Source organism: Convolutriloba macropyga, chromosome 1 (assembly GCF_964194025.1).
Source record: "Convolutriloba macropyga chromosome 1, txConMacr16.3, whole genome shotgun sequence".
In the NCBI taxonomy this organism is placed as follows: Eukaryota; Metazoa; Xenacoelomorpha; order Acoela; family Convolutidae; genus Convolutriloba; species Convolutriloba macropyga.
The window spans coordinates 73964562-73991804 of NC_134468.1; the positions used below are offsets into that span (position 1 = coordinate 73964562).

A 27243-nucleotide genomic window follows, 5' to 3' on the forward strand; every position below is an offset into this window, starting at 1 on the left:
AACTAACATCACTCTCTCAAAATTTTCTTACTTTCAAAATGATTTTTTTAACTCAAGGAGATATGGTTAAATGATTGTGTGTCACTGCAATTGAAAGTTATTTGACAGCAGCTAGTAGAATCAGCAGTAAGTTGTACTGATTCGCAATCAAAATTTATTATCTCAGCCAATAATAAAAAGTAGTTTTTTCCTGTCTTCTAAAGCTTTTTTGAAACTGCAGATCTACAAAGCTATGGCGGCTATGTTTTGGCAATCTGTCAGCTATGTTTTCATAACTCAACAGCTCTAATTGTACGGTATAATTTTATATGATGGTCTATTTGCGTTCTATTCGTGCGCTGTATGTCTGCTGCTACTATAACTATAGTCTTAACGCTTTGTTGCAATGCTTATCCAGCTATTTGTATGCTATCTTTAATTTGTCATGCTCCTTTTTTCAGTTTATGTGTACGCAGCTGCTGTATCCCTATTTTATGGACTTTGTAAGTTTGTTTAAATGAATTCTGAAAGCTGAAATTATTTTCAGATGAACTCTGTCATGGTAGAAACATGTGACTACTTTTGAATAAATAAATCTGCCGGAAATGCTTAACGGGTTCGTCAAAAAGGACACTAAAAACTTCCGAAGTGATCTGCACCAATTATCTCTCATTCCAGCAAGGAGAAACGAGACAAATGCATGGGACAGTCACAATAAGATCCTGCGAAAAACATCCGCCAAGTTCTATCGAAAGAGTAGAAAACAAACCAATTCTCTCAGGTCGTCTGAACTAAGAGAAGTTGATCATAACGGTCAACCAGATGACCTTGAGCATCTGCCTCCTTTGCAGTATGAATTGTCCGGAATGCGAGAAACGGCTCTGATCCGGAAGCTGGAACAGTGCCATAAAATATGCAATTTCAATGACCCGATGATACATCCGAAGAGCAAAGAAGTGAAGCGAATGGCCTTAAACGACATTTGTGACTTTCTAGGTTGGCATTTGGAGTCACTTGAACACGAGCAGTTATATGAACACATCTTTAAGTTTTTATCTGTTAACTTGTTTCGAGATCTGCCACCTGTACGTGAAGTTCTACCCCTGGAAATAATCCTAGTCGATGAAGACGATCCCATTGAAGATGTGGCCTGGCCACATTTGCAGCTGGTGTACAGTATTGCTCTAACCCTAATACGGAGTCCCAGTTTTGACAAAACATTAGCTCATGAGTTCATCACTGAAGAGTTCTTGATTAATTTGGTTCAGAACTTCGAATCACTTGACAGTCGGGAACGAGAATTACTACAAGCTTTGTTGTATAACATATACTTGAAGATGGTCAGCAAACGGTCGAGTATTAGAAAAGAGATCAGACACACGCTTTTGATGTTCATCGAGGGTGATAGATCTTCACATGGCATTTTGGAGCTGCTGGATATGATGAGCAGTGTCGTTTCTGGTTTTGCAGTGCCAATTAAAGAGGAACATCTAGAGTTTCTTTTTAAGGTTAAAACGTTATCTATGATGATACTCAAAATATTCTATTTGTGACAAAATTCAAGAAAATCAGGCACTATTGGGTATCAAATAACGAGATTTTACAACAGCAATTAAACTTCTAAGTTAGCACAAAAGCACCGATTGCTTGGAATTTAATTACACTGGAAGTTTTACATTTCAAATTTGCGGAGGGCTGTTTTAACATTTAGTCTTAGTCTGAGACTTCACTAGATTAGGTTATGGTGCCTTTTGTTGAACTGACAATCCCAAGTGTTCGAGTTTTTTTATTCTTGAACAGAGAATTTTCAGAAACGAAGCTGGATGACCAATATAAATAAGTAAATTTGAACAAGAAATTTAGTAAATCTTTAAGGCATTGAGACCGGATCCAAAAATCGACATGTTGATAACCACTAGTATCAATTCCAAATTAATTCACAGGTGTTGATTCCCCTCCACCGACCGGCTTCGATGCCTCTGTACCACGACAGTCTCTCGCTGTGCATGGTCCAGTTCATAGAAAGAGACGAGACTCTTGTTGATGAAGTGATGGGGAGATTGTTGCCTGTGTGGCCCAGGGTACAACACAGTGTCAAACATCTCTGCTTCCTCAACCAAGTCGAAGAGATGCTGAACAAAGTGCACAATTATGACAAGGAGAACCAGGTTGTGTAGAATGCATGTTTACTCATTAGAATAGCGAATTAGATATCTTCGTTCATAGGTAGCCGTTAAGATTTTTGGGGCCGAATGAGCAAATGTGTTTAAATAAATGGAGTTATAAATGAATGAGTTGTGTTGTTAGTTCTCGAACATTCGATTGACAGGTAGCTGAATATATAATTGTCCTCCAATATGTACAAAGTTGAGAGGTTTCTCTTATGAACCATGAGACCACTGGTTGCTTAATATAAGCAAGAACAATCCAAATTTTCGCAAGAGAAATGTTTCGTTTTAGCCGTGGCTCAAATTGCTGACACGGAAAGTAGCCCATTGTATAAGGAGTCAGAATTCCCTTGTTTCGGAACGAGCTCTGCTCTTTCTCAACGGAGAGACGTTTGCTGACTTCCTCAAGCCAAATGCAACCAACCTCATTCCTATTTTGTTTCCTGCACTCTATGAGGTAAAACCGAAAATTCATTTGTCAATTCGTTTTTTTGTTCAATAGTGCCGCGAAGTGATCTTATTGTTTTGGTATTTTTTTTCAATTAGAAGAGGAGTAATTTTTATTTGATTTTTCTAGTTTATTCGTGGTATGGTGTTTTACTTTTAAATTTAGCTGCCATAAGCCTTAGCCTGAATGTTTAATTGCTCTCAAACGAAGGTTGTAGCAATTATATTAGTCCTGTCGGTCTTTTTAATGCGATTTTTAGCTTGACCGATTTTTCGTCTGCCGCTTTTGACTTTTTGTCTTTAAAAACGGGATAAACAGGCAGCGCCCAGCGGGCAGTAAGTGCTCTTAGAGCCTTTCAGCTCTGTTTCATCTCAAACAGTTTTGGAGACTTATACTTATGGTGTGAAGGGCGGTTCCTAGAGGTTGAAGATACCCCCACTGTTGATCCCCCCCCCCCCCCCCACCGCGCATTAATAGAAATTTAATCGAATAGTTTTCCAGATTTCAACACCACGAATTTTAGCATTTTTTTTCAAAAATTGCAATTTTTTTCAATTTTTTCTGACATTTATTGTCATTATTCAGGTTTTTCAGCCTTATTGAAAATCTATAGGGCTTGATAATAAGTTACTGCAATATGTTTTTTGCCCATGGATTAGTTTTCAACTTTTATTATCACAAATTTTTGCAATTTTTTCAAGTTTTTTGGAATTATTTTTGTCAGTTTTTAGGTTTCGCCAGCGCCAAGAGTAAATAACCGACTCTAGGGTTTGTTCATATGTTACTGCATAGCTTTTAAATGGAATGGAATGTTTCTGAAGATTTTAATATCAGCAATTTTTAAAAAAAAAATGTTCGCAATTTTTTTTTATCTTTTTAACTGTTCTATAATTTTTTCCGCCACGAGGGTCGTAGGGACCTCCTCCAAGGTTTGATGATAAGCTGTCGCGTAGTTTCTAGAGTTAAGGAAATGGTTATCAATACTTTAAAGACTCCAGCTTTAGCCACTTTTTGGTAAATTTGATTTTTCTTAAAATTTTCGGAAAATTATTGTTCCAAGTTTAATGATCTTTATGAGCCAGTGAAACTATTTAAAGCTTGAAATAGGTATGCTGGGTAGTCTCTTGAGACAATAAAATGGTTTTGAAGATTTTAATATCTTGAATTTTTGCAAGATTTGTTAAAATTTGCAATTGTTAACGAATTTTTTTGAATGTTTTTGTCCTTTCCTGAATTTAACAATCATTACTGGCCAACGAAGTTCTTCAAGTCTTGAAGATGGGTTACTTGACATAACTCCAGAGAGGAAAATAAGTTTTGAACACACTGCGAAATATGGAAGCTTCTCTTTTACATTTCCCAATGTTGTGCAAATTTTCAAAAAAATACCAGTTTTTTTTCCTTTTTTACTAACAAGGCTAGAAAACTAAAAGTTTCAGAGTCCAATCAAGCTAAAGCTAGCGTCACTAAACCGTGGCTAGCTACTGACGAATCCAATCACTCGCCAATTGTTTGAGAGCAATTCGCCCGAAGTTAGTCGGTTATGTTGATAACAAATGCATAATTTCCCTGCAAAACCGTCAAAATGTGAGTTTTTACCTTGAAAAAATAGTGCTTAAGTAGAGTACATAAACGAAGTGAGATTTTTTGTAAGGGGTATCGTCTAGATTGTGTGCTTAAATAAATATTGAAATAAATGAATTACATTTCACTTCACAAAATGAATAATTTTTCTGCTCTTAATAGGCGAGAGGCCATAAAAAGGCTGGTTCTATCTTTCATGGATGTATTACTATCAAAAAATTTCAAATTCTTTTTGAGATTTTTTTAAGAAAACTTCATTCTTTAGTTTTTCTTAAATCACTTAGAACCTAGTCACTTTTCATATTGAGGTTCCGTTAATGACAAACTTTATTTACATTCAAATGATCACCAATGAACAAAAATTCTTTTTCAAGGAATCGCTCATGTTTTTTGCTTCGACGTTTGAGTTTTTGAAAATATGATCTTCTTGAGATTTTTTAAAATTTTTGCAGTCCAGTGGCGTAGACCCGTTGACTAAAAGTGAAATAGGCTTCCTAATGAGCCGTAAGTGAACCTATCTAGCGCTTTGAGTGGACAGCTAATGGCTGTCAATATCCGACCCTAAACCTATTTTTGTGAATGGTAAGGCGGTCGCAGTAATGACAGTACCCATTCTTTTTTACTGCATTTATTTTTTGAACGGTTTTATTGTCTAACTACTAGTTTTATGACTTCGAGGCCATGAGTTTTCATAATTTCTCTAATTTTTGAATGTTTTGATGTTTTTTGTTTTGGGTCCATTTGAAATCATATCCGAATGAAATTGTCCTAATGTTGATATTTCTTATCGTCTAAGAGAAGACGTTCAATAGATCTTAATTAAAGTTTTCAGAGAAAAACTTATAGTTTAAATGACTTCGCCACTTTCTTCTTCCACTTTTCAACTGAATTTCTGGTCTTTGCCTTTGTTTTTTTTTCATAGTCATAAGACTCTTTGGGATGTCTTAGACGATTTATGGACGACAAACATTTTAGTCTTCGCGTTGAGGCAAGTGATACGGCTTCTCAAATACTTCGTGCTTTTAATGTATTTATTCATTTTATTTATTCATTCATTTAAAATTTTTGAATTCATTTTTTAAAGAGGAATCCCATTGCTATTGAAAAATTATTTGAAATTTCCCGAAATTTCGTTTTTCAATGTCTTCGACACTTTTCTCTCATTTTTTTGAATTTGCTGTGTTTGCCTGTCTTTTATACGATCTGTAGTAGTAAAATACTGAGAGGTTTCATAAGCTTCTAATTGAGGATTGAATGCATGATTTTACTCAATGCAGTTAGTTTATAGAGAATAGTCTGGAATTATATGATATGGATCGTTTTCAATAATTTTTTAAAAATTTTTCTGTTTGGTTATTATTTTTGTCAACTTGTAACTTATTCTCATCATTGAGAGGTGCCATCCAACGTAATTCAAAAACTAACTTGTTTTCGTAATTGATGTTTTGTTGGAATACGGTTTGCATTTTCATAAGATTTTGTGAGTTCCCAATATTTGTTTCTTTTCCTCTTTTATTTCATTCGTGTAATAAGAGATCCCAAGGATTTTCAATTGAGGCCCAAGTGAACTAATTTAATCTTTCAGTATAATTTTAGCTGATTAGGATAACAATTGAAATGAAGAAACAATATTCAATTAATAGCTAAGGATTTAAATGGCTTAAGTATATTGTTTTCGCAAATTGTTTAATTTTGAGGTTTTCTGCATCTTTAGTCCGTTTCTCTAGTTTGGTCTAACCAAAGACAGAAAGACAGGTACTATCGGCTTCGTGATGATTTTTTAGTAAATTCATATCAAATTATTTCTTTAAAAGCTAATTATTTCGTGAAAAGCTTAATTCGTTGAAAGCCAATTTCGTTAAAAGCTAGTTGTTTCGTAAAAGCTAGTTTTTTACCTTGAAAACATAGTGCTTAAGTAGAGTACATAAACGAAGTGAGATTTTTTGTAAGGGATATCTTCTAGATTGTGTGCTTAAATAAATATTGAAATAAATGAATTACATTTGACTTCACAAAATGAATAATTTTTCTGCTCTTAATAGGCGAGAGGCCATAAAAAGGCTACTTCTATCTCTCAGGGAAGTTTACTATCAAAAAATTTCGAATTCTTTTTGAGATTTTTTTTTAGAAAACTTCATTCTTTAGTTTTTTCTTAAATCACTTAGAAGCTAGTCACTTTTCATATCGAGGTTCCGTTAATGACAAACTTTAATTACATTCAAATAATCACCAATGAACAAAAATTCTTTTTCAAGGAATGGCTCATGTTTTTTGCTTCGACTTTTGATTTTTTGAAATTATGATTTTCTTGAGATTTTTTAAATTTTGCAGTCCTGTGGCGTAGACTTGTTGACTAAAAGTGAAATAGGCTTCCCAATGAGCCGTAAGTGAACCTATCTAGCGCTTTGAGTGGACAGCTAATGGCTGTTAATATCCGACCCTAAACCTATTTCTGTGAATGATAAGGCGGTCGCAGTAATGACAGTACCCATTCTTTTTTACTGCATTATTCTTTTTTAGCGGTTTTATTGTCTAACTATTAGTTTTATGACTTCGAGGCCACGAGTTTTCATAATTTCTCTAATTTTTGAATGTTTTGATTATTTTAAATGTTTTTGGTTTTGGTTCCATTTGAAATCATATCCGAATGAAATTGTCCTAATGTTGATATTTCTCATCGTCTAAGAGAAGACGTTCAATAGATCTTAAATAAAATTTTCAGAGAAAAGCTTATAGTTTAAATGACTTCGGCACTTTCCTCTCGCACTTTTCAACTGAATTTCTGGTCTTTGCCTTTGTTTTTTTTCATAGTCATAAGACTCTTTGCGATGTCTTAGACGATTTATGGACGACAAACATTTTAGTCTTCGCGTTGAGGCAAGTGATACGGTTTCTCAAATACTTCGTGCTTTTAATGTATTTATTCATTTTTTTTTAATTTTTGAATTCATTATTTAAAGAGGAATCCCATTGCTATTGATAAATTATATGAAAATTGAAAAATTCCCAAAATTTTATTTTTCAATGTCTTCGACACTTTTCTCTCATTTTTTTTTGTGAATTTGCTGTTTTTGCCTGTCTTTTATACAATCTGTAGTAGTAAAATACTGAGAGGTTTCATAAGCTTCTAATTGAGGATTGAATGCATGATTTTACTCAATGCAGTCAGTTTATAGAGAATAGTCTGGAATTTTATGATATTAATCGTTTTCAATAATTTTTTAAAAAATTTTCTGTTTGGTTATTGTTTTTGTCAACTTGTAACTTATTCTCATCATTGAGAGGTGCCATCCAACTCCTTGTAATTCAAAAATTAACTTGTTTTCGTAACTGATGTTTTGTTGTTGGAATACAGTTTGCATTCTCATAAGATTTTGTGAGTTCCCAATATTTGTTTCTTTTCCTCTTTTATTTCATTCGTGTAATAAGAGATCCCAAGGATTTTCAAATGAGGCCCAAGTGAACTAATTTAATCTTTCGGTATAATTTTAGCTGATTTAGGATAAATAACAGTTGAAATGAAGAAACAATATTCAATTAATAGCTTAGGATTTAAATGGCTTAAGTATATTGTTTTCGCAAATGGTTTAATTTTGAGGTTTTCTGCATCTTTAGTCCGTTTCTCTAGTTTGGTCTAACCAAAGACAGAAAGACAGGTACTATCGGTTTCGTGATGAATTTTTAGTAAATTCATATCAAATTATTATTAGTAAATTCATATCAAAGGCTAATTATTTCGTGAAAAGCTTAATTCGTTGAAAGCCAATTTCGTTAAAAGCTAGTTATTTCGTAAAAGCTAGTTTTTTACCTTGAAAAAATAGTGCTTAAGTAAAGTACATAAACGAAGTGAGATTTTTTGTAAGGGTTATCTTCTAGATTGTGTGCTTAAATAAATATTGAAATAAATGAATTTTATTTCACTTCACAAAATGAAGAATTTTTCTGCTCTTAAGAGGCGAGAGGCCATAAAAAGGCTAGTTCTATCTCACAGGGAAGTTTACTATCAAAAAATTTCGAATTCTTTTTGAGACTTTTTTTTAGAAAACTTCATTCTTTAGTTTTTTCTCAAATCACTTAGAAACTAGTCACTTTTCATATCGAGGTTCCGTTAATGACAAACTTTATTTACATTCAAATGATCACCAATGAACAAAAATACTTTTTCAAGGAATCGCTCAGTTTTTTTGCTTCGACGTTTGAGTTTTTGAAAATATGATTTTCTTGAGATTTTTTAAAATTTTTGCAGTCCAGTGGCGTAGACCCGTTGACTAAAAGTGAAATAGGCTTCCTAATGACCAGTAAGTGAACCTATCTAGCGCTCTGAGTGGACAGCTAATGGCTGTTAATATCCGACCCTAAACCTATTTTTGTGAATGATAAAACGGTCGCAGTAATGACAGTACCCATTCTTTTTTACTGCATTAATCTTTTTAGCGGTTTTATTGTCAAACTATTAGTTTTATGACTTCGAGGCCACGAGTTTTCATAATTTCTCTAATTTTTGAATGTTTTGATTATTTTAAATGTTTTTTGTTTTGGTTCCATTTGAAATCATATCCGAATGAAATTGTCCTAATGTTGATATTTCTCATCGTCTAAGAGAAGACGTTCAATAGATCTTAAATAAAATTTTCAGAGAAAAGCTTATAGTTTAAATGACTTCGGCACTTTCTTCTCGCACTTTTCAACTGAATTTCTGGTCTTTGCCTTTGTTTTTTTTCATAGTCATAAGACTCTTTGCGATGTCTTAGACGATTTATGGACGACAAACATTTTAGTCTTCGCGTTGAGGCAAGTGATACGGTTTCTCAAATACTTCGTGCTTTTAATGTATTTATTCATTTTTTTAATTTTTGAATTCAATATTTAAAGAGGAATCCCATTGCTATTGAAAAATTATATGAAAATTGAAAAATTCCCGAAATTTCATTTTTCAATGTCTTCGACACTTTTCTCTCATTTTTTTGAATTTGCTGTTTTTGCCTGTCTTTTATACAATCTGTAATAGTAAAATACTGAGAGGTTTCATAAGCTTCTAATTGAGGATTGAATGCATGATTTTACTCAATGCAGTCAGTTTATAGAGAATAGTCTGGAATTTTATGATATTAATCGTTTTCAATAACTTTTTAAAAAATTTTCTGTTTGGTTATTATTTTTGTCAACTTGTAACTTATTCTCATCATTGAGAGGTGCCATCCAACTTCTTGTAATTCAAAAATTAACTTGTTTTCGTAACTGATGTTTTGTTGTTGGAATACAGTTTGCATTCTCATAAGATTTTGTGAGTTCCCAATATTTGTTTCTTTTCCTCTTTTATTTCATTCGTGTAATAAGAGATCCCAAGGATTTTCAAATGAGGCCCAAGTGAACTAATTTAATCTTTCAGTATAATTTTAGCTGATTTAGGATAAATAACAGTTGAAATGAAGAAACAATATTCAATTAATAGCTTAGGATTTAAATGGCTTAAGTATATTGTTTTCGCAAATTGTTTAATTTTGAGGTTTTCTGCATCTTTAGTCCCTTTCTCTAGTTTGGTCTAACCAAAGACAGAAAGACAGGTACTATCGGTTTCGTGATGAATTTTTAGTAAATTCATATCAAATTATTATTAGTAAATTCATATCAAAGGCTAATTATTTCGTGAAAAGCTTAATTCGTTGAAAGCCAATTTCGTTAAAAGCTAGTTATTTCGTAAAAGCTAGTTTTTTACCTTGAAAAAATAGTGCTTATGTAGAGTACATAAACGAAGTCAGATTTTTTGTAAGGGGTATCTTCTAGATTGTGTGCTTAAATAAATATTGAAATAATTGAATTACATTTCACTTCATAAAATGAAGAATTTTTCTGCTCTTAATAGGCGAGAGGCCATAAAAAGGCTAGTTCTATCTCACAGGGAAGTTTACTATCAAAAAATTGCGAATTCTTTTTGAGATTTTTTTTTAAAAAAACTTCATTCTTTAGTTTTTTCTCAAATCACTTAGAAACTAGTCACTTTTCATATCGAGGTTCCGTTAATGACAAATTTTAATTACATTCAAATGATCACCAATGAACAAAATTATTTTTCAAGGAATCGCTCATGTTTTTTGCTTCGACTTTTGAGTTTTTGAAATTATGATTTTCTTGAGATTTTTTTTAAATTTTTGCAGTCCAGTGGCGTAGACTCGTTGACTAAAAGTGAAATAGGCTTCCTAATGAGCCGTAAGTGAACCTATCTAGCGCTTTGAGTGGACAGCTAATGGCTGTTAATATCCGACCCTAAACCTATTTTTGTGAATGGTAAGGCGGTCGCAGTAATGACAGTACCCATTCTTTTTTACTGCATTAATCTTTTTAGCGGTTTTATTGTCTAACTATTAGTTTTATGACTTCGAGGCCACGAGTTTTCATAATTTCTCTAATTTTGAATGTTTTGATTATTTTAAATGTTTTTTGTTTTGGTTCCATTTGAAATCTTATCCGAATGAAATTGTCCTAATGCTGATATTTTTCATCGTCTAAGAGAAGACGTTCAATAGATCTTAAATAAAATTTTCAGAGAAAAGCTTATAGTTTAAATGACTTCAGCACTTTCTTCTCGCACTTTTCAACTGAATTTCTGGTCTTTGCCTTTGTTTTTATAGTCATAAGACTCTTTGCGATGTCTTCGCGTTGAGGCAAGTGATACGGTTTCTCAAAAACTTCGTGCTTTTAATGTATTTATTTATATTTTTTTTTCATTTTTGAATTCATTGTTTAAAGAGGAATCCCATTGCTATTGAAAAATTATTTGAAAATTGAAAAATTCCCGAAATTTCATTTTTCAATGTCTTCGACACTTTTCTCTCATTTTTTTGAATTTGCTGTTTTTGCCTGTCTTTTATACAATCTGTAGTAGTAAAATACTGAGAGGTTTCATAAGCTTCTAATTGAGGATTGAATGCATGATTTTACTCAATGCAGTCAGTTTATAGAGAATAGTCTGAAATTTTATGATATTAATCGTTTTTTTAATAATTTTTTAAAAATTTCTGTTTGGTTATTATTTTTGTCAACTTGTAACTTATTCTCATCATTGAGAGGTGCCATCCAACTCCTTGTAATTCAAAAATTAACTTGTTTTCGTAACTGATGTTTTGTTGTTGGAATACAATTTGCATTTTCATAAGATTTTTTGAGTTCCCAATATTTGTTTCTTTTCATCTTCTTTTATTTCATTCGTGTAATAAGAGATCCCAAGGATTTTCAAATGAGGCCCAAGTGAACTAATTTAATCTTTCAGCATAATTTTAGCTGATTTAGGATAAATAACAATTGAAATGAAGAAACAATATTCAATTAATAGCTAAGGATTTAAATGGCTTGAGTATATTGTTTTCACAAATGGTTTAATTTTGAGGTTTTCTGCATCTTTAGTCCGTTTCTCTAGTTTGGTCTAACCAACGACAGAAAGACAGGTACTATCGGTTTCGTGATGAATTTTTCGTAATTTCATATCAAATTATTTCTTTAAAAGCTAATTATTTCGTGAAAAGCTTAATTCGTTGAAAGCTAATTTCGTTAAAAGCTAGTTATTTCGTAAAAGCTAATTTCGATAAAAGCTAAAAGCAAGACGTTTGAATTTATTTGGTTTAAAAAATGTTGATCGATTTTTGAATTTCGCGTGATTATTTCTCCTTTTTGTCGAATTGTTACCTAGTCTCATTAAGGAGAAATCCCATCTGCTGTTCAATTAAAAAGAAAGTAAAATTGTGTATTTAAGGGTTATCTGATTGCATTTTGACGGTGTTACTAGTTGCTTCTAATTTTAGATATTGAGTTTTTGCCGTGCATTTATTGTTTTTGCCTATTTTGTTGTTTGTTTCTTTTTGTCGAAGTCTTTTCAATGACAGATCTTGTGAGCGCTGTAATGAGACATGGCATTATGCAATTCATTTAGTAGTTTGGGTGTAAAATGATTTTTTAATTTTCAAACATCTATTTTTGATTATCTCTTCATTTGGTTTACAATTAAGTCATTAATGTAGATGAGGTTGGGTCGGAACATCGTGTGCGAAAGCTCATTAACGAGTCTGCTTGCTGAGTTTCTTTTGCGCAAAATTTAACCGCTTTGACTTTTCGGGTAACTTTTTCGTCTTTGATTTCTTGTGCTACTTTCACAATTTCAAGTTGAAATCAATTGGCGGTAGCTAAATTTTTAATCCTAAAAAACATTTGAAAATTTTACACGAATGTTTTCTTTTTGTCTTTTTTATTCATGTAAGATTTTCATGGGAGCGTTTCCACCGCTAAGATTTCTTAGCGAGATCTTTCTCAAATTGTCTGTTGCTCGCTTGAGCATTTTAACTCGACTTTCTTTCTACTTGACTTTGCATAAAAAACGGGGGGGATTAACCGTTGAATCCTGAGGGCGTTAAGTGTCTGAGCAGCTCTTAGAGCTGTGATAAGCTTTGAGGTACTGTACAGCAACTCTGCTGAAAAACGTTTGAGGCTGCAGATTTTCTTGGTTTATTGATCGGAGAAAATGGTCCGCATTTTATCCGCCGTGTCTTCTTTCGAAGATAGCCTCCTTTTGCGTAATCTAGCAGCCAGAACCAAACCAGCCTCTATCCTGTCTGTCTTTCGAGAGCTGCTACTATCAAACCTTTCGTCTGACCCGGCTGAAACGAAGTATCAAGGACCCATTGGATAGAAATTTGTCTGACGTTAGTCGCAGATGTTCGGATGCTCAATTAAGCTCCAGTATTACTCTAGCCATGTGATTTTCTTGACAGCCAAAATTGAGAATATTTGACCCCTTTTTACGTTTTTATGTTATCCCCTTTTGTTCCCTTCCATTATACCCTTATTAATTGCTCCCGAACAAAATTTGAAATTATTATTGTGTGTGTGTCTTTTTACGACTCGGAGAGTTGTATTGGTATTACACGGTTTTTTTAGGTGAAGCAATTTATTCATGACTTGAATTTGATTTCTTTTTTTAATACCTATCTTTGTTTTTGAACGCTGACTTCTGATTGCGAACCTTGGACTTAAATAGTGGCTTAGTTTGTAATATATAGTAATTAGGAACTGGTGGTAATATTCAAGGTGAAAAGGTCATTTTGACCACTTTTGATCCAATATAAGTCCCTCCAACAATACCTATATTAACCAAAGACCAACCCAATCACCATCACCTACCTACCCCCTATACCTGAATAACTCTCCCATTTTGCGGTTTGAAGCAATTTGCGTCATCTGAATTTCTCGCACACTCACAATTTCAAGCCGCTGAGTTCAATTGGCGGCAATGTAGTACTAAAAGTCAAATGAAAAGTGCAACGAATTCGATGTCATTTTTCCTTTTAAATTATAGTAGTGGCGTGTAGAAATCTCTGATGACGTCGTTTGAAGCCCAATTTGAGTCCCCCTCAAAAGCTACGCCTGCCTCGAATGAAGCAGGTTGCAATTGATTAGCTATTCCTTTGGTTGTTCCAGAGCAGTTTTTCTGACTTTAGTCGGTTATGTTCTTTGTTTTTGTGCTCCATGCCCTCCTCTATTGTCCTTTTCCAACTCCAACCTCCAACCCCCCCCCCCCCCCCCCCCCTCTTGCACTCATCTCCCGTGACTCATCCGGCTCTCCCGATCATTTTTTCTAAACCCATTTTACTTCTCGTAACCATTGCTAAATTTAGATTAATGAGACATAATTTTGAGTCGGATTGCAATATAGACACCATTCAAGAGAGCAAATAATTTTTGGATAATTCAATAATAGTTAAGTTGTGGTAAGTTTTTCTTAATAACGATAAGATCATCAAATTTTTAAAGGCTATATTTCAAACTTCTTTTGGCTTTTAACATTTAGTAATTTTAATTTTGAAGAAATTGATTTTGGTTAAATGTTTTGATTGTTTATTTTGTTGATTTCGTGTTTTCTATTTTGGGTGCTGTTTCTCGAAGCTTATGAATGGTGAATGATCTTGTTTGCTTTTTGCCAGTTTGCTCACTAAAGTTTTTGAGCCTTCGAGGGAACCTGAGGTGTGAGTTTAGTTGTTGTTCGACTGTTTTTGGTGCACCGATTTCATTTTTACTGTTGTTTTTAGGCACCTTTGTTGCTCACGCCTGTAATTTTTTATTATCCTATTTTGTTTGACTTTTATCGAATTCTTTTATAACCTACCGTCTGATCTTTAATTCAATTGTTTGAGTGCTTAAGCAATTAAGTTGCTTTTAATGAGCCATTTATTGACAACCATGGTTTTTTGTAAATTTGTTTTTAGCTCTGGAGTATCTTGTTTTGTAGCCTATCGGAGGCGCATTTTGGATTTGTCAGCTTAATCTATTGTTCTTTTGTTTTTAGCTGAAAAACCTAACTCTTGCTTTACGCTAGTTAAATGTTCATATTTCAGTGAAGCTTTTTGCGATACCTATTGATTCGGCTTAAGTTTGCGGCTTATTTTTTCAAGCTTGATATTGATAATGGATCCAGTGTTTAACATGTGTTTTTCGTTGCAGTTCGTGTAGAGCTTGTTCGTGTAGTCACATGGATTGACTGATACGTGCAAATTTTTTTTAGTGATTTAGCTGTTGGCTAGTACTGTTTAACAGAAGTGCAATCGTTGCTTGCTATTATTTCAACTTCGTTTCTAGTGGTATGGTTACAGTGGCTCATTCAATTTGAGGTACTGTGAATTTAAGGATGCAAAGTCAGGTATTCTATTTTAAAGTGGATTTTCATGAAAACTTCGAATCTCTCAACTTTTTGTCTTATTACTCGGTGTTCCAACAATGTTTTCAGTCGTTGTTAATAGCCGCAAAGCGATAGCTGGGGCCATTATTGGCCGTCTCTTTTTAAATTTATTTCGTTAAGATTTTTGTTACGAACATATGACGTCACAACCACTTCAAATCTGCTTTTTGTTCATTCGTTCATGCAATTTCCACTGAACTGCGTGCGTGACGTCATTTTTCACACTTAGTGAATTGATTTTTTTTGTTCATTCGCGTGAGTAAGTTTTTGGTCACTCATGGCTTAGATTTGATTATTCACACGCCAATTATTGAGAGTTCAATTTCCTGCCTCCGTGAAGCTGTCTTTGTAAGGATGAGCTCTTACTTAACCATAGCTTCAGGTTGATCATAGCCTGACCAATGTTGGCTGCAATAATGGTACCACGTGAAAGTCTCAGACACAAAAAAGTGCCATAGTCACAAAAAATGAGCATTCATGCTGACTAAATGAACAGTCTTGAGATGTGGGGAATAATTGAAAAAGGACAGCTGAGAACAGGTTACTGTTAATACATTGCAGACTTAAAGACTAATGCTGCTCCGCTGCGATTACGAAGAAACACATTTATTTAAGTTGACTCTTCTTTACTTTAATTCAAAGAGATAAGGTCAGGTGAGTTTATTTGAGAGCAGCTAATATAAGCCTCAATAAGTTATACAGATTCTTAATCAAGTTCTAAAATCTCAGCTTTAAATGGAATTTTATTGGTCTGTTTCTTTTGAGACTGCAAATCTACAAAGCTATTGCGGCTTTTTTCGGCAATCTGACGGCTATGTTTCATTTTTGAATAGCTTGAAGATGTTTTTTTGGCGTTAGGTTCAGCTGTTTTTTCCGGCTCTGTTTTGTCCCTGAGCTAGTCTCAGATTATGATGTCAACCGTGAAAGTTTCGAGCGAAATAATGCTATTTGTTATTGATGGAACGAGTAACCTGAGACTATCATTGATGAAAAACATTAAAAGATTGGGAGCCGAGTTTGAGGTTTTTGGATATCATTGGTGTATGTACCCCCAACCCTCCTTCACCAAGTAAAGATTTGCGTCAGCTAGCGAAAACTAAAGCTAACCCCTCCCTTTACGTTTGGTGGCAATGTCTCCGACGTCAGTGAGATATATTTAATCAAACGGATGAGCGTGATTTGTTTGATGTTTTAATTTTGTGATTTAAAATGTTATGTAAAAGTGGCGGCAAAAGTAAGTACCTACTTTCGTAGCAAGTTTTTGGTACATCTCGGAGCAAAAATATTTTAGAAATCAAATTATGAAAAACAGACAATGTTCAATGCGTTGTAAAAAGCCATGCAGAAAAACGTGTTTTCCTCCTTGTTAACAAATTATTATAATGGAACATGATTTTTTTTTGTTTGTGGCATTTTAATTTTTCTGATTTGCTAAACGCTGATTTAATTTTGCAAAGATTAGTGTTGCAATCGTCTCAATTTGAAAGTTCTTTTGTTCTTCGTATTCTGTGAACAAAAATTCCGATTTAAATCATATCAAAGAATTTCACATACTGTTTTTGCTGGCCTTGTTTTTTATTGGTCACGAATTTTTCATATTAACAAAAAATATTTACACGGAAAAAGAGTTAGCCCTGAGAGCAATGTGATCATTATAGCAATCATTTATAGCAAGTAATCATTTCAGATACATCTATTTTTTGTGTTTTAGACCTCTAGGACGCACTGGAGTTCATCTGTGACGTCACTAACTTACAAGACCCTTCTCTATTTGATGAAGTTGAACAGCGAACTGTTCGACTATCTGGTGGATATACAAAGCGGAAACCAGCCACTGCCAAACCAACTAGCCATGGAAGAAATTGTTGATGAGAACGTTAACTCGAAGCCTATTGAGGAACAGCATGGTCAAGAAGTGTGTTGAAACGAACAACGCTGAACCAAAATTTGCCAATTTTCAATCTCCTAAAACTGATTCAAAACAATCGATAACAGATTTGTTATGGTTCAATGGCCAATTTGTTCATAATTGTACATAGTAGCGTTGTTAATTGTAAATACTTGTAAATTGGTGAAGTTAACGACTGAATAAAAACTTTATAGTGAAATTGTCGCATTGTAGCGGGGAAAAAGGCCAGCTCAATTTTACAGAATAGTACCATATTCTGCGGTTACTTTTGCCATTACTTTTTCTCATTTCCAACCGCACCAAGTTCACCATTGAACTCTTTTCAACATATAACATTTAAAAGAATGAGAGATTTATGATGCCATTAGTTATAAAACGTAAATTTACCATAACGATTTCTAAGCAACGCGAATCAAAGTGGAGACCCTGATTGGCGGCATTTTTCTTCATGCAAAATCTTTCCCAAGTAGGTCATTTTCAGAGCTAGGAGGACCAATTTTTTGGTGTCATATCATAGGGGCGAAAACATGGATATAGAGAGTATCGTGGATTTGAAACAATTGAACAGCTGTCAAAGCCGCCCAACTTTAACGCCTTATTAATAGCCGCACACAGCGATAGCTGGGGCTATTATTGGCCTTCTCTTGGTTTTTTTACGACTCGAAGAGGAGTATTGGTTTTCTTTTACCGGAAGTACTATTCGTTCAGACGCTGTTTCGACCTAAAAGAAAAATTGAGAAAAATTGCCGTGTGAACTAATTTTTTCTGAGCAAGAGAAGTTTTTTTATCGTGCGCTGCCTTTAGTGAATGACTTTTTGACCTCGAAAAGTAGTTTTTGACTGAATGGTACATATAAATAATCGTTTTTGGACGCTTTTTCGTCTAAGTGGCCCAGTTTTTTTGCTTGTAATTTGGATTTTTTGTAGAAATGATTTTTAGTCGATGCTATATTGAAATGTAAACCTCTGAAATTGATACCACAGTGTGTTGCATAGCCCGAGAATTCGTTTCAAGTTCAAAATGTGCACATATTTCCTGAGTTTTTAGTTAATTTCTGTCTTTTTGTCTATTAATTTCTTCATTTTTGGATCTTTCAGCCGTCTTTTTGTCAAAAAATCAGTTAATATTGCAACTTCCCTTTGATAGTTCACATACTCAACGCGTCTTTCTACCCCGATGTAATTTTGTTTTATGAAATTGTACATATGCTAAAACGCTTTTTGGTAGTTCTCTCCATTTTTTCTCAGTTTTTTGTCTGTATTTTGGTTTTAATTATTAGAAATAGTCTTTTTTTGCAAAATGAGAGACTATATTCGTTTCAATAAAAATTCAACCTTTTTTAGCGTTAAGTTTTTGAGAAACTGTTAATACTTTTTCATGGATGCAGTCTTAAAAATTTTTTGACCATTTTTGCAAAATGTTTCAATGTTTTGTAGGTTTGAATTCTGCTTTTTCTTTTTTTGTCCTGTTCGGGAGGATGGATCTTTGTCTCGGATGACTAATTGTTTTTTTTATGTCTCGAATGCTGAACAATGAAATGAGTTCGTTTTTCTTGACTTTTTTAATTTGATTTTTTAAAAATCAATTAGTCTTTGTTACGGTGTTCCTTACATTGTGTCCATATTCTTCTCATTTTAGTTTATATCATCATAGCTTTGTCCTGGTACCCAATTTTATATTGGTTATATTGATTTTTTCAGTTGTTAAAAAATTGAATGATTTCAGCTTCTTAGATTTTTGTCATTTCTTTGGTTGGCAAATGATTTCATTCAACATAAGGCAGTACTGACAGTTTGCTCGAAAACTTTTTCCTAAATTTCCACTCATTGGTATTTATTATAATTTTCTTCCGGTCTTGAATGATTTTTTGCCTTTGAATATTATTCTTTTGTTTTTTCTGTGATTATTTAAGTTTTTGAATTAATAGGAAATCATGTCGTCTAGCATATATACAACAAATAAGAAGTATGTGTTGTTTTTTGCCTTAATTGCAGCAATTGGAAATATAGTTGTAGTTTTCTGATTCTTAAATTTGAGCATTCTTTTTGAAAAATTTAACTTAGTTTCTAAGTTATTATTACTATCTACCATTTGCTTTTGCAATCTTCTTGAGATTAGAATCATGAATTATTTGAGGGCAATTGATAGCTCTGTCAGTTTTTTCAGCCTAACAATATTTTGACCATCCTATTTTTTCGGACTTTCTAAACTTTACCAAACGTTTTCAATTATATAAGTTTTTGCTGCATTTCTCTTGGTGACAGCGGTTTATATTTCACCAATTTTTAGATCAGACCTGGGTAGGTAATGAGCTAATGGTGTAATACAAATTAAAGAGCCTCAGCTGCAATTACTGGTTTTTTTGGAAATTTTTGACGCTTCATGTTGCTTCCGGAATTCCAGCTATGTTTTTTTTCCGTCGCGATTTTTGTTACGACCATATGACGTCACAATCACTTCGAATCTGCTTTTTGTTCACTCGTTCATGCAATTTCAAATGCCGTGCGTGCGTGACGTAATTTATCGCTCTTAGTGGAGCAAATTTTGTTCATTCGTTTGATTAAATTTTTTGTCACACGTGACTTACCTCACTCTCAAAAAGGACTTCCTCACTTTTAAATTGACTTTTAATTAAAAGAGATAAGGTCAAGTGAATGTGTGTCACTCTAAATGAAGGTTATTTGAGAGCAGCTAATTGAGGCAGCAATAACTTATACAAAATTTAAATCAAAATATAACATATCAGCCTTCAATGAAAAGACGAGACGATTTTTTTTTGGTCTGTCGTTCTTACTGTTTTTTTTGAGACTGCGGATCTTCGAAGCTATTGCGGCTATTTTCTCGCAATCTGCCAGCTGTTTTTCATTTTATTTTTTTGATAAAATTTTTCAAAGACCAACTTTCGGGGACTGAAATTTTCTCAAATGAAAAAAATGCTGAAAACGCTTTTTTGAGGGTCGCCGTTAAAGAAATAGGGGCCCCAGTAATGGTTCGGGGGACAGATTAGTTTTTAATAGCTCTGGAATGAAATTTGAAGGAATTATTGTAAACGGGTTAGTCTTTTTTATGCATAATTTTAGCTGGACCGTTTTTGCGCTTTCCTAGAACATTCTGATGCCTTTGCACACTTAAGTGCTAATTTTTGTGTAATTTGTTGTTCTCCTTCTGAAATAAATTTATTGCTGAGAGCGGCTGTGAACGAATGGAAATTCAAACCATTGTAGCTGAGGGGTTAAGATGCGAGGCTGCATACCTGCAAGGCACTATTTCGAACCCCTCCGGGGTCGTTTTTTTTGCGCGCGAAGCATTTCTAAGCTACAACCCTTCGATATGAAATTGCCCCTAGCTGTCGAGAGAAATTCATCCGACGGTAGTCGGTTTATAATGACTAACTGATCTTGAACGAAGTTCATCGCTATTATTGTAAACGTGTTGGTGTTTTTTATGCAAATTTTTCGCTTGACCATTTTGCTCTTTTCTATAACATTATTTGACTTCTCAAGTGACTTTTTCACGCTTTCGTTCTTCATTTTTGAGTGATCTCTATTGCTCTCACTCTGAAGTTAAGCTTGTTACTAATATAAAGTTTGCAGCATAGCAAAAATTGGGATCAAATAGCGCAGTTGGCAGTGCGTATGGTTATGAAGCGGGAGGTCAATGGTTCGAATTGCGGTGGGTTCAAATGTTTTTCCACCAGCCTGTCGTTCGAGAGCAATTCTTCCGACATTGGTCGGTTTATGTTTGAACAATTAAACCGTGACTTTTTTTTGCACCCATAAAACATTTCTCAGCTACATTACTTTATTAAATTGCCCCTCGCTTGTCGGTATGTTTTTTTTTGGAAAAGGAAACTGTCTCGCCACACTTGGAGTTTCCCGCGAAACAGTCTTTCCCGCGAATCTCAACGCAACTGTCTGGAGGCCCTCATCACAAAAGCAATTTAATATCCGAAAAACTTCTCTTTGGTCACATTTTTCCAAAAAGCTTAAAAGATGTTTTTCTTGCGATTAGTTAATGCAGTTAGTTAGTTAATTAGTTTTGCAGATAATAAATTTAAAAAAGCATTACATTTAAAAGAGAATGCGGCTGATGTGAAAATTGTAGAAACTATCTGTATTATGTTGTCTCCACGCTCATAGACATTTTCTGAACTTGTGTACCAAACTGTTGGCATTGTTCAAATCACTGTTCAACAGTATGTATCTTCGTTTCCGCAGTGAAAGTTGTAAACATTGAGCAATCTTTAAAAATGTTGATGAAAAACTTAATTTTTTACTTTTCAGAATAGTTGTCAACTAATTTTCTAAAGCATCTAATGGGTTACAGGAATGCTGTTTGTTTGGCAGTTATCAAACAATTTAGTTTTTAGTGCTGCGGTTAGTGCTGAAGTGTCTCAAAAATATAATAAAAATATTTTTAACGCGGACAAGCAACCCTTCTGTCGGCCCGTACCAGGTTTATCCGGTTGTTCTTGTTATTTTCTAGTATTATTTGTAAAGCTGAACAACTGAAGCAATGCGAGTGACGCATTTTATTGCCATTCGGCAAAAATTTTTAGGTCATTTGCAGAATTATTTTTGCCATGTGTGACTTTCTGAAGCCAAGGAACTGAATTGTACAAACTCCTGCTTCATTATTTCCCCACCAATTTGAGTACAATTCAAAATCTCAACCTGATACCTATTCTTTAATAGGACTCTATTGTAGAAGGTAACTCCGATGCACTTATGATCACAATAGCAGAAACAGAAAAGAGCCGAAACATTAATCCTCTTGTTTGCTTTTTTTCTCCTTGATATATTTGTCTTTTTATGACAGATCTCAAGTCTATTTCGGTTCATCTTATCCGGCGACATGCTACGTTTAAAATCGGATGGTCAATGAAATGAGTGGCTTGCAAGCGTACAAAATTCTATTTTCTAGTGGAGCAATTGTTGATAAGAGGTGAGACTTTTAGATCGGGTGATGTTTACCGACGATCAAATTGATCAGCTGAAGAACGAATTTGTTCTGTTTGATGAAGAACTCTCTTCATACTACAAGCAGATCTTGCAGGACTTGGGTACTGAGTACTTTTGTATTTATATAAATATACTATAGCATTAGATCAACGCCTCACGCGTCTAATCATATTTCAACCTTGAGTCAGTAGTTGCGAAGATGTTTTTTTGGCGTTTGTTTTGTTTTGTTATGTACCTCTGTATTTTTTCTGCTTTAAAATATAGTCAGGAACGTTGGATTAGATGTCTTTAGTGAAGTTTGAAATTAGCTGGATGCAATTTTGAACGTAATAGGTAAATCTTGAATTTTGTCAACTAAATTTCGAGCATCACAGTGACCGCCGCGTTAAGTAAATTGTAGAATGAACACTTAGTAGTTGATTTTAAAATTGCCATCGATCACATTATGGCCTTAAAGAAGAACGATACGTTCAACGAATTGATAAGTAGTATTTATGAGCTGCAGTGATTATGTAGTTCGTAAACAGGTGAAGTTATATTTTGCAGAGACAGTTTTTGAGGCAACAAAGGCTGAAAGGAAGAGATCTTTGACTGTGTTGCAGTCGGCGTGCAATATATCGAGTATCATCAACACTCCATGTGTGATCGAAAGGTAAGAAATTGCCATAAGGTGCTACACCAACATACGAGAATCCTAGTAGAACGCGTGATAATGTCTTATCATGCCGTAACTGTTGTATAGTAAAATTATTTTGTCATTTTCTGACATCGAAAATTTTCACTAAGCGACTAAAATTTTTTGATCACGTACGGTTTTTGAAAGCGGTTTTTAGTTTTAACTCCATCTTTTTTCAGTCAAAAGCGTTTCTCTCTATTATCTAAACTGGTTTCAGCGCGTTTGGCGATCGGAAGAGAAATTTACACCTTTGGTGTCAGTTTTAGCTATTTTTACCATTTTCCCCTCGTTTTAAGCTTTTTCAGCAATTTTTTGAATTCTTCAGTTTTTGATCGCATTTGGAAAGTTTCTTGGTGAAATCAGTTGTTCTAGCACTTTTGGCTGTCTGACAATTTCTTAAAGAAAATTGAGAAAATTTGAGCAATTCTTTGCCAATATCGCCTGCCTTTATTTAAAAAAGTTTGTTTTCACACTTTTTGGTTTTCGCTGTAGTTTTTCTCCATCAATTCGTAATTACCAGCAATTCAATAAGTGTTATCACTATGAAGTGACCTTTGAAAGCTAAACAGAGCATTTTTCACTGAAATAAATTGTACAAATTTCTAATTTCTTGTTTCAGGTATTTTGCTTTTTAAACTTTTTTTCAATGTTTCTCTGCGACGTTTTGACTGGGTGACTGATCTAGCAAACGTTTTAATCAAAAGTTTTTTGATTATGGCTGGGAAGCTGCGGAAAGTATTTGCGGAAAATGGTTGGGAAGTTGCATTTCATAGTTTTGTAGAGGATTTTGTTTGCATTTTATAGCAAATATTACCTTTTGGTTTTGTCCCTCATCAATTATCCCTTTCCTGAGTTTTGTTTCATGAACAGATTGCATTGTCTGTCAATTAGAAATAATTTATTGGAAGCTACCTGTTTTCTTGTATTACTAAGTTTCTTGTATTACTACGTCTTTTCTTCTAGAACATTCTTTGATTTCCCAAGTGACTTTCTTCACGCTTTCTTTCTTCATTTTTGAGTGATCTCTATTGCTCTCACTCCGAAGTTAAGCTTGTTGCTAATATCAAGTCGCTTACAGCATAGCAAAAATATTGCTCAAATAGCACAGCGGGCAGTGCATAGGGTTATGAAGCGGGAGGTCAATGGTTCGAATCCCGGTGGGTTAAAATGTTTTTCACCCGCCTGTCGTTCGAGAGCAATTCTTCCGACATTCGTCGGTTTATGTTTGAACAAATAAAGTGAGACTTTTTTGCACCCATAAAACATTTCTCAGCTACGCTACTATATTAAATTGCCCCCCGCCTGTCGTTCGAGAGTAGTTCATCCGACGTTGGTAGGTATTTTTTTGTTTCGGAAAATATTGTCCATTTTCGACAGTTCCCATGAGTTCGAATCTTCAAAAAAGTTTGTCAGGTAATTTTATCATAAAGATTTTAAGTTCCGCACGAACAAAATTTGTAGCAATTATTTTAATCCTGTTGGTCTTTTTAACGCGATTTTTCGCTTGACCGATTTTTTGTCTGACCCATTTGACGTTTCGTCCTCAAAAACAGGATAAACAGGTAGCGCCCAGACGGCATTAAGTTCTCTTATAGCCTTTCGGCTACTATTCTCCAAGTATTCGATTCACAGAAACTGTTTTGGAGACTTATACTGATGGTTTGAAGGGCGGTTCTTAGAGATTGATTCCCCCAAACCCCCCCCCCCCCCCCCTCGCCGCCACATCAGTTCCCCTCAGCCACTCACTTCACCCCTGCACAGTGGTGATTGTTTGAAGTGATGATTTTGGTCACGCCGAAGTGGAAGTGGAGCGAAAAAGCGAGCGGTTCCACGGCGTTTAATTTTTTAAATCTTAAATTAATTTTAAATCTAAAATCAATCTACGATCTTATGGTGTTTGCATTCTCGCGTGTGGTTTCTTTGTTCACATGCAGCAATTTGACCTCGACTTTCACAGATTTTTTCATGACTGAATTGTTTTCAAATGGTTATTCCAAGCCATTCATAGTACTTTATTGGTCTAGTTATTTGCTTAGTCAATGAAGATTCTTTGAATTTTGTCAGGACTTGTCCTGCTACGTTGTTTTTACTTCGTCGAACAAAAATTTGTTTTGCTTTATCTAATTTTGGCGCTTTTTAGACAATTTGCAAGAAATGTTTTTTTTACTCCTCTAGGCTAGTTTCATTCTTCTCACGCTGCTTTAAAGCAGCGGTTGCTCATTAGCGCAATCTACAATAAACAGAATCAGTATCGAAAATCGAAAAACTAAAAAATTGAGATGGTTCGCACTTTTAGAATGTTTTGGTACAACGATCAGTTGTTTTCATTGCTTTTCAGTTCCTTCCATCCAAATCATTGTTAAGGGTTCACCTCGATAACTTAATACATTTCTGATTATTAACAGTTCTCTCTGAGCTCATTAAAATCTGTCATTGTTTTTTTTAGCAACTTACATATTTGCACATCATGATATGCCCTGATAAGTTCAATCACAATTCTTTCCTGCTCCAATTTCATAGTTGGGAAAGCTGCAATAGAACTCTTTTTCTTTGGTTTTTTTGATAAATTAGTTTTACCTCAAATGTACCTCTCTTCAAACGAATTTTGGGTAGAAAAAAGTTGCTTGTAACACTTTTCAGAGGCATGCCTTATTGGTTGGGTTTTGCGTATTCAAATATTTGGTTGGGCTGTATACCGTAGAGAATAGCTTTTGAATGATCAGTCAAGAGGTTAAGTTTCAACAAACTGACCAATAAAATAGTTTTTGTTTCCGAAAACCTTTAAATTACTGTGGCTTCTGATAATCAACCAGCGACCGTGTTTCCGTGGAAATTTAATTCAGTAAAATTTAATTAAAATGCCAAAATTAATTGTTACCTTTTTCATTATATTAAAATAGATATTGTTTTGATTTAAGGGAAAAATTTCATCCCGGCAGAGCGAAAGCCAAAGTTTCAGAATATCGAGGAAGGAACAACTAAATCTAAAGTACACTCTAAGCATGGTTTTGAAGCATAGGACGAAGTGAACATCTAACTTTCCCCCAAACATTTCAATACAAAGTTATTTACAGAAAATACATTTTTTTTTTCGTGGTGCTGCATATAATTTTTCTCTTTTATATTGATAAAAAAGAAGATAAGGTGTTTCCTTGTAGAGAATGAATAAGAACTTAAGAAATAAAAATAATAATTTGAGAAGCAAATTTTTATAATGGAAACTAAAAATGACTAATTTTTACGAATGTCAATCTGAAAATTTAACAGGCAGAGATTTCTTAAAATGCTGCTCAATCCGCAAAATTGCGGCTCTGTAAAGCAAAATTGACATATAGGTACATACGTTTCCGTACGTCAATCTTTTAAAATTTTTGATATATAACAATCATTCCACTTCGTTCATTAAATGGAGAACTTGAAGCGAACGTGACCTTCAACTTATAAAAAACAGTTATGTACATCCACTATCTTTATTGAAATGCATCTTTGGTTTTATAGCTCCATTAGCTGACTTACCCGATATGTGAGTAAACAAAAATTCACGCTTTTTCATAATTTTCAAAGCGTCATAATCTAAGTCAAAATTTAAGTTAAAAATGTAAATGAGATCAGGTCGGAACATTATGTGCAAACTCACATTAACGAACCTCCTTGTTGATCAGAATGATCAAAGGTAATAAATTGAGTTTCATGGCATCGTATATTTTGGCACATTGGGTATTTTGTCATTAGGTTAAACGGCATGTAAGGATAACAACTAAATGCTGCAAAATAGTACAGCTCTTTCAATTGCTAATTTAGAAACAGTAGTAAAGGTATTAAAGTTGAGCCTAAAGGGCATTATAGACGACAATCTTCCGCCTTAGTAAAATTGGCTCGAAAATTAGTTAGTTAATGATATGTTTATGAAAATCGCCGTAGCCCTTGTGGGAATTGATATCAGTTTAACATGAAGATCTAATGTGATTAATTGGGTATTTTGGGTAAGCGTTTTTGCATTAGAACAAATAGCTCGAGGGCAGAATATCATCACCATAAGCTGTGACCATTTTCAAAAGAAAATTTTCGCTCTTAGATAATCAAATTTTACACACGATGCTCTGTTTAATTGGCTCCAAGTTAACTATTTGTTCCGACTCGACTTGTGGGGAGAGGAACTTTATACTCAAATGGTTTTTTTTGTTCAGACTATTTTGGCCGATCGATATATTCATCGTAGAGAAATGTGTGTGGTATTATTAAAAAGCTCGTCCAGCGTAGAATTCGAAATTAAACAGATTTTTTGGAATTTCGGTTTTTGGAGGAGTTATCGAGGTCTAAAGTTTTATGTGAACACGTGATATTTGGTTCTCTTTTATTCACTTTTACCGTAATTTTTGTTCGAATTCAGATTTTTTCTAAAGAAAATTTTGCTTCAAGATTACATTTCACGCTACAAAATGCATCAATTTGGTATTCCTAATAGGCGAAAGGCGATTAAAAAGACTAGTTCTGGTCTGATTGGGAAGTTCAAAATCTATTTGAGAGCTGTTTTTTAGAAAACTTTTTTACATTTTTTTTTGCTTTTAAGTCACTAAGAGGATAGTCTTCTTTCGTATCGTGTTTCAGTAATTGGAGAACCTCCTTTACAGTCCAATGATGCCCAATGAACCGAAAATTAGCTTTCAAGTAATCGCTCATTGTTTTGGCTTCGACTCAGTGTTCGTAATTTTTTGTGAAATTTTGATTTTTATTTTTGTACTGTATTTAAATTTATCATTTTGTGTCGCAAGGATTTCAAAACCAAGACTGCTCAACA

General features: G+C 34.0%; 3 protein-coding genes across 3 annotated transcripts in view; all 3 read left to right on the plus strand.

Annotated features, from left to right (window-relative positions):
- Positions 1–27243, plus strand: part of LOC142342481 (mitochondrial potassium channel ATP-binding subunit-like) — a 230834-nt gene that overhangs the window by 46923 nt on the left and 156668 nt on the right. The gene's annotated exons all lie outside the window — the stretch shown is intronic.
- Positions 506–17007, plus strand: LOC142351430 (serine/threonine-protein phosphatase 2A 56 kDa regulatory subunit epsilon isoform-like). Its single transcript, XM_075403439.1, has 4 exons — positions 506–1487; positions 1923–2147; positions 2440–2604; positions 16611–17007. The coding sequence occupies exons 1-4, from the start codon at positions 585–587 to the stop codon at positions 16821–16823; spliced, it is 1506 nt and encodes a 501-aa protein (XP_075259554.1). The 5' UTR covers positions 506–584; the 3' UTR covers positions 16824–17007.
- LOC142351439 (histone-lysine N-methyltransferase SETDB1-B-like) overlaps positions 21822–27243 on the plus strand; it is a 123364-nt gene continuing 117942 nt past the window's right edge. The window contains exons 1-2 of the mRNA XM_075403449.1: positions 21822–21870; positions 22316–22421. The gene's annotated coding sequence lies outside the window, so the exon portion shown is untranslated. The remainder of the gene's footprint in view (positions 21871–22315; positions 22422–27243) is intronic.